This window comes from Canis aureus, chromosome 13 (assembly GCF_053574225.1).
Source record: "Canis aureus isolate CA01 chromosome 13, VMU_Caureus_v.1.0, whole genome shotgun sequence".
Taxonomy (NCBI): Eukaryota; Metazoa; Chordata; class Mammalia; order Carnivora; family Canidae; genus Canis; species Canis aureus.
The window spans coordinates 21,155,463-21,166,853 of NC_135623.1; the positions used below are offsets into that span (position 1 = coordinate 21,155,463).

Genomic DNA, 11,391 nt, shown 5'->3' on the forward strand with positions numbered 1-11,391 from the left:
AAGCACCACCACTTATCTATGTTTCTAATAATTATTTCTAATAATTATTCAGACTAATAACCATGTTTCAAATACCATAGTGGGCCTTATTTCACAGTAAATGAAACAATGTGGGCCTCAGAGAATTTATAAAGCAAAGGCTTGGGAACCAAGAGAAGGGGCATCTAACTCCAATTATTTTAATAAATAGTGGTAAGAATCAAGTAGACCTTGAAATGCCAACATCTCCAGACTTTATTCTATAGGTAATAAGCTAATGAAGGTTTCTTAAGATAAAGAAATGAAATGAGGGGCACCAGGGTGGCTCAGTTTGTTAAGTGTCTGCCTTCAGCTCAGGTCATGATCTCAGGGACCTGGGATCCAGCCTGGAGCCCCAAGTGCGGCCCTCCAGCTCTCTGCTCAGCAGGAAACCTACTTCTCCCTCTCCCTCTGCCCCTCCTGTCCCTCAGGTATGCTCTCTCAAATAAATAAATTCTTTTTAAAAAAGGAAAAAAAAAAGAAATGATCATTTTACAAATATTTATCTACTACTGGAACTTAGGTAGGCAGTAAATTATAATCTTATTTTTGTAACTAGAATGCAAAAAAAATTGAGGTTAAAAGACTAAAAGCAGAGTAAACACAGTTAAGGTATTACAACAACCAAGACAAGTTTATAAATGCTGAATTAAGGTGATGACTATGAAAATAAAGATTTGAAAGGTGTCATGAAGGTAGAATCAGCAAAAAACCTGGATAAGGGGATCAAGCAAGAGGGGCAAAGACCATGGATACAACTTCAATTTAGATGAAAAGAAAAAGGAAAGACAGGGAAAAGCACACTTCAACAGAGAAATAATGGATTCTGTTTTAAGGATATTCCAAACCAGAGAACCAAGTCCTGCATCCTGTTCAGAACTTATTCCCAGAACTTATATCATTATCGTATAAAGTATAACAAGCATTACTCCATGTCATGAGAAACGGAGAAGTCACCTGTGAGAAATCGATGCTTATTGATTAGCTAAGCTTACTCCCTGAATGAACGTAATCCATCCAGTCTCATAACACACACAAAAAAATTTTTATCTTTTCAAAATCAAATAATTCCAAGTTATGGACTTTAGAGGACACCATCAAATTATAAAAATCATAATATTTAGATCACAAATGCTAAGTCTATCGTGGAAACATTGAGCACAGAAAGGGAAAAGTACTGCTAAGGAAAGAGGTCAAGGGCAGCCCCGGTGGCTCAGCAGTTTGGTGCCGCCTACAGCCCGGGGCCTGATCCTGGAGACCCAGGATCGAGTCCCATGTCGGGCTCCCTGCGTGGAGCCTGCTTCTCCCTCTGCCTCTCGCTTGCTTGCTCTGTATCTCTCATGAGTAAATGAAATAAAATCTTAAAAAAAAAAAAAAAGGAAAGAGGTCAAGCCTGGAGACTCACTCAGATCACTCTACAAGGAGGTTCTGTGACGCGAGGCCATGAATAAAAGACCAGAGACCCTGTTCCACATCCTAAGTACTTCCCATGAATAGGGTAGGCCTGCTAAAAAAAAACAGCACAATAAAGGAGAGCTAAGAACAGAGGACATATCCTCAAAAAAGATTTAGGAAAAAAGAAAACAAAAAAGATACACAGGAAGCAGTCAGAGAAATAGGAGTATAATGGACATTACAAAAGAAATGAAAATATCAAGAAGGGCAACAATGACAAACAGTTCACAGAACTAAGAGACAATGAAGACTGTAGTGAAAACTATCAAATTTAGTCATTTAAAATTCCCTGAACTGGGGCATCTGGGTGGCTCAGTGGTTGAGCACCTGTGTTTGGCTCAGGGTGTGATCCTGGGGTCCTGGGATTGAGTCTCATATGGAGCTCCCCGCAGGAAGCCTGCTTCTCCCTCTGCCTATGTCTCTGCCTCTCTGTTTGTCTCTCTTGAATAAATAAATAAAATCTTAAAAAAAAAAAAAAGTAAATAACATACAAAGTTATTGGTGACCTTGAACACAATAGTTCTGGAATACTTTAAGGGTAGAAGTCAAACTTTAAGGGGTGCTTGAGGAGATTCCTGGGTGGCTCAGTGGTTTAACGCCTGCCTTCCGCCCAGGGTGTCATCCTGGGGTCCCGGAGATCGAGTCCCACATGGGCTCTCTGCATGGAGCCTGCTTCTCCCTCTGCTCATGTCTCTGTCTCTCTCTCTCTGTCTCTCTCTTTCTCTCTGTCTCTCTCTCTCGGTATCTCTCATGAATAAACTGATAAAATCTTAAAAAAAAAAAGGGGGGGTGCTTAGTTGGCTCAGTTGGAAGAGCATGGGACTCTTGATCTCAGGATCATGGGTTCGAGCCTCATGTTGAGTGTAGAGGTTACTTAAATAAACAAACTTAAAAAAAAAAAAAAAAAAGCCAGGATGCCTGGGTTGCTCAGTGGTTGGGCATCTGCCTTCGGCTCAGGTTGTGATCCCTAGGTCCTGAGATCGAGTCCTGCATCAGGCTCCCCGTCTCTGCCTCTCTCTCACTGTGTCTCTCATGAATAAATAAATAAAATCTTTTTTTAAAAAAAAGCCAAATTGTAATATGAGAAATGTATACAGGTAAGTAAGCTGAGACAGCGAATACAAACTCATTTTCCAAGAAGGTTGCTAATAAAGCAAAGAAGAGATAACAAAGTAACTTAGGTAAGTTACACAATCCAGGGAACCATATTTTGCTTTTTTCGGAGGTATAGGACAAAAAGAAAATAAGACACATAACAAGGGCCTATATCAGATGAGAGGGGATGAAATCAAGCACATAAGCACAAGGATAGCCTCCGAGAGGAGGATGAATACTTCTTTCTCTAGAATTTAAGCAAAGGATGAGTGAACAAAATTTTGAGACAGAGTGTCATCTGGCTGGCTTAGTTAGTAGAACATGTGACTCCTGACCTAAGGGTCGTAAGTTCAAGTCCCACACTGGGTGGAGAGCCTGCTTGCTTGCTATATAAATACATAATTGTGAGGTAGGGAAGAAGGGAAAAATCAAATAACCTTGAACTCTTCAGTGAAGCAGGTCAACTGAATCAAGTAAACTAAGTCAGGAGAGGATTAAAGGATTAAACATCTTAAAAGTTTCAATTAGGTACTGCAGAGAATATTTTTAAAAAGGATGAGGGGGGCGCCTAGGTGGCTCAGTCAGTTAAGCATCTGCCTTAGGCTCAGGTCATAATCCCAGGGTTCTGGGATCCAATCCTGAGTGGGCTTCCTTTCCTGCTCAGTAAGGAGTCTGCTTCTCCCTCTCCCTCAGCCTGCCACTCTGCCTACTTGCATGTGCTCACGCGCTCTCCCTCGCGCTCTGTCAAATAAATAAATAAATAATCTTTAAAAGTTAAAAAAAAACAAGAATGAGGGAGTAAATTATAGCCAGGGACAACATTCAGTGGCCTGAAACCAAGGGCAGAGATAGGGAATGAGGCAGTCTACTCGGAGCTGGGTGTAGAATAAAAGGTGAAAGAACAAAAGGAAAAAATCCAAGTGCCAGCGTGTGCATCACTGAAACTGAACAATGAAGAATGATGTCTATGTAAAATACTTATTTAACTGATGGAAAAAGAGGCAAATCTACTAAAGGTCTTGAAAAAGTCAAGGATGAAGTTACTAGGGCTGAACAAAAGGAAAACTGTCATAGAGTTCATTACTACAGAATATGTTTTTGCAAAATCCATGCAGTCAGGACCACACAGTCTCCTCTCATTGCACCCTCTACAGCTACTTTCTCCTCCCTGATACAACTGACCTTTATCCCCTATTTCTAAATACACCTACGCTTGATTAATGAATTATACACACATCCTGTCCATTCAGAAACTCCACGAATACGTTCACACTGCTCTCTATCTCCGTTTTCCTAAGACGATGTTTTCAGTGGTAAACTCCCAGAAGACAGAGCCTATCCCTGTAAATTCTCTATTCGCGGCGCTGGATTTGGAATTGCACATATGCAGGTGTTTTAAAAGTGCTTTCTCGTGAAACAGATCGTTACGGAAAAGAATCTTGAAGATTTGAACGCACTCCTCCAAGACTATATAATAATGGCCAAATCAAAGAATGCCTAGAAATGACATCCGTTTTTAATAACAGTCAAGACAACCTCTGGTAAAGAACATTTACTACATCACATTGATTTTCCCTACTTTACATACACTATTTACCCCTCGGGCCAACTCCTCAGTGTCCCTCTAGTGAGCCTATTCTTTGCAGTTCATTTACTCCCAGGCCACATTCCAGCGTCCCTTCTTCGCATCCAGTATCCCTGACTACAGACGCCCACAGGACCATTTCTTCCAAATCCTTGTTCCCCCACTTCCATTCAACCCCAGGCCATGACTTCCATTTCTCCACTCCCCATTTTTCTGCCTCTCCAGACCTTCCTTTCCTCCGGCCGAACTACACAGTCCCCACCCCTCCAAAGCCCTAGCCCAAGTCTTCCCGCCGGAGGACCCCCTCCCCCACTGCTCCCATTCAGGCTCCCGCTCCCCATCCTCTCCCTCCCGGCCGCCGGCCGGCCGCCTTACCTGCTCCTTGACCTCGGGCCCCGAGGGCCCGGCCCGCTCCTCCAGCAGCTGCCTCCCGGGCGGCGCTCGCCGGCGCGGCGGCAAGGGCTGGGGCTGAGGCAGCTCCGCCGCCCGCTGAGCCCCATCCTCGCGGCGGCCGGCCGGCGACGGCGGCGGCTGCGGTCGGTCGCGGCAGCGGCTCCGCTTCATATCCGCGGCTGGGCCCCGCGGGCGTCAGCACCGCGACTGTCCCGGCCCCGCACGGCCCCGGGCCGCAGCGCTGCCGCGCCAACCACCGCCCGCGGCCACCATGGCCGGGCGGGCGCCCGAAGCCACCGACCCCAGCTCGCAGCTCCTCCGCGCTTTCTGGGGCCTCAAGCGCCGCGACGTCCTCGGCGCTCCTTAGGGAGGAGGCAGCATCCCCGCCGCCTCGTCCTCTCCCACCCGGCACACGCTCGGCGGGCCACCCGCCGCCGCCACAGCCGCCACAGCCGCCGGCTCCACAGCCAGCAGCCAGCCGGCCCGCCCGCCTGCCTCTGGCCCGGCCCCGCCCCTGCCCTCCCCGCCCCGCGCGCGCGCACGGGGAGCCCGCCCGCCGCCTCTGGCCGCGCGCCGCCTCCCGCGCACGCGCCGGCGAACGGTCGCGAGAGACCCGCCCGTGGCCTCCCCGCGAGGTGAGCAGAGCGGAAGGGGGCGGGGCTCCCGGCGCGGCTGCGGCGGCGGAGCGCGTTCATTGATTCTTTCATTCATCCATTCATGAAATTGTGTACCCCGCCAAGCTAAGCGCTAGGGATCTGAAAAGGAGTTAGGATTGAATCAGTGTCTTCAAGGATCGAGCGGGAGAGGGACCAGGAACAAGAAGACAAAATATACAATTAATTGATGGAGCACCCACCGTCCTTTATTGACAGTTTTACGGAGCACTCGCCAACTGTCTTCACGTCACACTTTGGATGCAGGTCTGGTCATTCCCGTCTTACAAAGCAAGAAGACCGAGGTAAAGTGACACGCGCCAGGTCAGTCGGCAAACCACTGATCAAACTAGACGACTCAAATTCTTGCTTTCTGTCCCCTTTCTACTGTTTCCTGCTGCTTCCAGAGAGTAAGACAGGGTATGGAAAGTCCTATAGACGAGGAAGACATGATGGATTCCTTCTGGGAGGAACAGGAGGACACAAAGGCTTCTGGAACAATTCTCATGATTCCCCACTGACAATGAAGTCATGTTATAGCCCAGTCCAGCCTGGCCACAGCCAGTCCAGCTGTGGCCTGGGCAGCCCTGCCTGCACTTCCAGTGACTCATCTTCACAGCAACGTGGCTGTAGCTCAGCCCTGTCTGGCCTCCTCCTTCTGGCTTCAGCTGGGCTGCCACAACGTTGTATTTTTCCTCTTTTGTCTTGAACACAGTTCTCTCAGTTTATCCTGGGCCTCTTCCCTAAACCCTCTTTGGGAAGTAATAATAGCCAGCATTATAGAGTGCCTCCTGGAAACCAGGCTGTGCATTCTATTCATACATACACAAACAAAAGTTATATTATTTCCAGTTTATAATTGAGGAAACTGAGTCTCAAGTTACATAACATGCTCAATATGACATAGTTCATAAGTGCAAAGCCAAGACTCAAACCAAGGTCTGTCAGACACCAGACCCAACACACATAACCAAATATACAGCTTATCACCAGTTGGCTCCTGTATTCCCAGTTTCAGTTCCTCACCACCATCCGTCTAGTTGCCTCAACCAGAAATTTGGTTGTCATCCTAGACTCTTTCCTCCCCTTCTGCTCCCATGTCCAGTTAATCAACAAGTAACATTGCTCCTATAACCTTACTATCTTTCCAATCTGTGTCCTCTTTCCATCCCACCGACACCACCTCAGCTCAACTCTTACTTATTCTCACCTATTTGACTAAGAAACTTTATAAACTGGTTCGCCTACATCTACTCCTTTTCTTTTCAAACCCATCTTCCAAAAAGCCATTATAAGAATCTCCATATAAGATGATGTTACTCTCCTGTTTAAAACAGTTAAATGGATTTCCATGACCCTCAAGATGAAATGTACACTTACTATAGTTGACAAGGCCATCCAAAATCTAGTTTCGGGCAGCCCCCGTGGCCCTGCGGTTTAGCGCCGCCTTCAACCCGGGGTGTGATCCTGGAAACCGGGGATCGAGTCCCACGGCAGGCTCCCTGCGTGGAGCCTGCTTCTCCCTCTGCCTGTGTCTCTGCCTCTCTCTCTCTCTCACTCTCTCTCTCTCTATGTCTGTCGTGAATAAATGAATAAAATCTTTAAAAAAAAAAAAAGTCTAGTTTCTGCCTGCCTTCCCTTCTCCTATTAATTCTTCCTGTATCAACTATTTGCAGTAATACCAGCTGTCTACAGTTAACTGCATGTACAAGATCTGCCATATTCTTGGTTACAAACAAGAGAAACAAACTCTGACCATCCTAAGCCTAAGGGAGAATTTATTGGAAGGCTATATAGAGGGGCTCACAAAATTGTGCAGAGATTGAGAAGCAAGTTTATGAAACTGGCAGGAAACAAGAAGGCTCTACAAACTGAAAATCAGGGACAATTTCAGGACACTACTGTCACCACCACTCCCACACCACCACCAGACAATGTACTATACTACTGTAACACAACTCTGCAAAAGGATTCTAATCTCTTCATAATTGCATCACCATTCCAGATTCACAGTCTCTGGCAGGAGAATCCACTGACTCAGCCTTGGTAACTTAGGCACCAGAAATCCACTCTTACTTTTCACCTTCTATTCTAGGGACTAGGAACATCAGCGCAGCACTCTAAAGTGCCCCTCATGATCTGCCTCTACCCCAGTATTTATGCCTTTGTGTGATTCCCCTCCTCTTGAGTATAGATGGGACCAATGACTTACTTCCAACCAATAGAATATAATAAAGGTGATATGATATCACTCTCCTGATTACTTTACATTTTTAAGAGTCTGTCTTGTGGGGCACCTGGGTGGTTCAGTCAGTTAAGTGTCTGCCTTTGGAAGGTCATGATCCCAAGGTTCTGGGATTAAGCCCCATGTCAGGCTCACTGCTCAGCAAGGAGTCTGCTTTTCCCTCTCCCTCTGCCCCTCTGCCCCTCTGCCTGCTTGTGCTCCCTCTATCTCTCTCAGTCTTTCAGATAAATAAATACAATCTTAAAAAAAAAAAAAAAAAAAGTCTGGGATGCCTGGGTGGCTCAGTGACTGAGCATCTGCCTTTCACTCAGGGTGTGATCCCAGATTCCTGGGATCGAGTCCCACATCGGGCTCCCTGCATGGAGCCTGCTTCTCCCCCTGTCTGTGTGTGTGTGTGTGTGTGTCTCTCTCTCTTTCTCTATGTCTCTCATGAATAAATAAATAAAATTTAAAAAAAAAGAGTCTGTCTTGCTAGCAGACTCACTCTCCATCTCCGAATGGCCTTGAAAAATAAGCTACATGTTTACATGTTCTGAATTGCTTATGAAGAGGGCCAGGTAGCAGGAAATTACAAAAAAACTGCTAGAAGCAAGGAGCTTGGAACCAGAAAAAAAAGCAAAAAGACAGAAAAACAAACTGACAAAATTCAAAGTGCTCCATCCTACACCCAAAGGAAATTAGTTCTGTCAACAACCTAAGTTAGCTTGGAAATAGATCCTTCTCCAGGTGAGTCTCCAGATGAGAACACAGCCCAGATATACCTGGACTCCTGAACCCAGAAACTGAATTAAGTGTGTGTTATTTTTTTCTTTTTAATTTTTTTGCTTTTAAGTAGGCTCTGTGCCCAGTGTGGAGTCCAACACAGTGCTTGAACTCATGCCCTGAAATCAAGAACTGAGCTGAGATCAAGAGTCAGACACAATCAAGTGAGCCACCCAGATGCCCCAAGTATATGTTATTTTAAACCAATAAGTTTGTGGTAGTTTATGGGACAATAAAAGAAAATTAATACAGCCAAATACTCATTTTCTCAATCTCCCATCAGTCAGAGATGACCATGTGATACAGTCTGCCTTGAAACTACTCTTACCCTGTCTTCTTCAGCTTAATGAATGACAAGCCTTTTATTTATTTTTTTTTTCAGTTGCTTAGTCCAAGACTAAGACTAAGCAAGACTCTGAGTCTTCTATTTCTCTTACACATCACACCCGTTCTACCAGCAAATCCTATGCAAATTAAGAGGATATTTTAAATATCTGAGAGAGAGGTGATAATAACAAATACTGAAAGAGTGGTAGTGGTGAAGGAAGAAAGTGTGGGGATTTTAGACTCAGTAGAAAAACAGGACATATTGACTGTATTTGGGTGGAGAGAAAGAAAGAAGATGAGAACATTTCTGAGTTTCTGGCTTGAACAACCAAGGTAAGGAGCAGTGGAGAAGGAGAAGTTTGAAGATGATTATGATTGTTTTAGATGTGTTTGCTCTTTAGTGCCTATGAGATGTCCAAGTGAAAATGTCCAGTGTATTATTGATTAAGTTGACTTAGAGCTTAGAACTGAGGGCTTAAAAAAAAAAAAAAAGAACTGAGGGCTACCAGTATTTAGGTGTGTAAGTAATATAAATTGTTCCATAATCCCAGAGTATAAATAAATATAATCACATCTCTTTGCTCTTTTCTATTTAGTCACTCAGGGCCCTCATGCCATATTATCAAAAAGTCTATTATCTCTTCCCTAATTTTCTAAAAACTCCAAGGTTCTTATAAATTCTAAAAAATAGGGGATCCCTGGGTGGCGCAGCGGTTTAGCACCTGCCTTTGGCCCAGGGCGCGATCCTAGAGACCCTGGATCGAATCCCACGTCGGGCTCCCGGTGCATGGAGCCTGCTTCTCCCTCTGCCTATGTCTCTGCGCCTCTCTCTCTCTCTGTGTGACTATCATAAATAAATAAAAAATTTTTTTAAAAATTCTAAAAAATAGGGCAGCCTAGGTGGCTCAGTGGTTTAGCGCTGCCTTCAGTCCAGGGTGTGATCCTGGAGTCCCAGGATCGAGTCCCGAGTGAGGCTCCCTGCATGGAGCCTGCTGCTTCTCCCTCTGCCTGTGTCTGTGCCTCTGTCTCTGTGTCTCTCATGAATAAATAAATAAAATCTTTTTTAAAAAATTCTAAAAAAATGGCAGTTACCTATGTAATATAACAAACCACCCCAAAATTTGCCACTTAAAACAAAAACCATTTATTTAGCTGATAATTATCTGAGTCAACTGGGTAGCTTTTATGGTCTGGGCCAATTTTTCTGATTACTGCCAGGTTTGCAAATGCATCTGCAGTCAGCTGAGAATTCGCTGGTGGCTAGATAATCTAGAATGGCCCTTCTCACATGTTTGGCAGTTGACAGGCCATTGACCAGAGTAATGAGAGAAACTCAGTCACATATTTCTCATCCTCTAGCTGGCTAGCCTGAACTTCTTCACGTGGCAGCAATAGTAGGAGTTCCAAGAGCAAAAACAAAACAAAACAAAAAACAAACCAGCAAGCCCCAGTGTGAAAGCACTTCTCAGGACTTTCTTACTGTCACATTGGCAATTGTGTCATTGCCAAAGCAAGTCTTAAGTCACAAAGAAAGTCATTGCCAAAGTAAGTCAGAGTGGGAAGGGACTAAAATTATATAGCAAGAAAGAGCAAATTCAGAGAGGGGAAGACTTTGTGGCTATTTTTTAATTCTACTTAAGAAAGATCAATCAATCCAACTTCCACAGCCAAGTCTAGCCAAAATTAGATTAGTCCATTAGGTTCATTGCTTCCTAGGACCATGTTGTAGACTGAATGTTTGTTTTTGTTTTTTTTTTTGTTTTTTTTTAATTTTTATTTATTTATGATAGTCACAGAGAGAGAGAGAGGCAGAGACACAGGCAGAGGGAGAAGCAGGCTCCATGCACCGGGAGCCCGACGTGGGATTCGATCCCGGGTCTCCAGGATCGCGCCCTGGGCCAAAGGCAGGCGCCAAACCGCTGCGCCACCCAGGGATCCCTAGACTGAATGTTTGTATCCCCCCAAAATTTATGTGTTGAAGCTCTAACCCCTTCCAGTTTGGCTATATTTGGAGATGGGCTCTAAGGAAGTAATTGAGTTTAATGAAGTCATAAAGTAGGGTCCTAATCCATTAGGATCATTATCCTCAAAAAAAAAAAAAAAAAAGAAGTATCATTATCCCATGAGAAGAGACCTCAGAAAGCACTTGCTCTCCCTTACCCTTGATTTCAGCTGAGGGTCATGCTTTCAGGGTCATGGGATGGAGCCCATGTTGGGCTATGAGCTCCGGGGGAGTATGCTTGACATTCTCTCTCTCTCCTCACCCTCTGTCCCTCCCCTACTGTGTACACATGCTCTCCAATATAATAATAAATAAATATTTTTAAAATGTTTTTTTGAAACATTATTTAAAGATTTTATTTATTTGACAGAGACACAGAGAGAACCAGATACAGGCAGAAGGAGAAGCAGGCTCCATGCAGGGAGCCCGATGCAGGACTCCATCCCAGAACTCCAGGATCACACACTGAGCCAAAGGCAGACACTCAACTTCTGAGCCACCCCAACATCCCTAAAAAAAATTTTTTTTAAGGAAAGATAGTTCCTAGATGAACAGGGCATCTTTGCCCTCTGTACTATTTACCTGATAGACAAATATATTTCTATCTTGCTTCATTCACCATAAACTTGGATGTGTGTTACATGTTACCAACTTTGGCTGTTATCAATTAATATGGTGATTTCCAATACCAGTAGTGTTAGAGAAGCTGATGGATCACAAATGTGATCTTGGACAGGGCATTTGCTACACATGGAAATTGAAGCCATATTAAATATATTAGGATACACTTGGCAGGGCAGCCCTGGTGGCCCAGCGGTTTAGCGCCTTCAGCCCAGGGCCTGATCCTGGAGACCCG

At 44.8% G+C, this 11,391-nt stretch overlaps 1 protein-coding gene across 11 annotated transcripts in view; it reads right to left on the bottom strand.

The window, feature by feature from the left end:
* Positions 1-5,037, bottom strand: part of MAST2 (microtubule associated serine/threonine kinase 2) — a 205,196-nt gene extending 200,159 nt beyond the window's left edge. For 5 of the 11 annotated variants that reach the window (XM_077845136.1, XM_077845135.1, XM_077845130.1 and 2 more), the window contains exon 1: positions 4,529-5,036. In XM_077845136.1, the coding sequence (XP_077701262.1) occupies positions 4,529-4,717 (189 nt within the window). In that variant the 5' untranslated portion in view covers positions 4,718-5,036. Of the gene's footprint in view, positions 1-1,423; positions 1,441-4,528 lie in introns of those variants that run through there. The other 6 variants (XM_077845134.1, XM_077845133.1, XM_077845141.1 and 3 more) reach the window with 4 other exon arrangements.
* Positions 5,038-11,391: the final 6,354 nt, after the last annotated feature.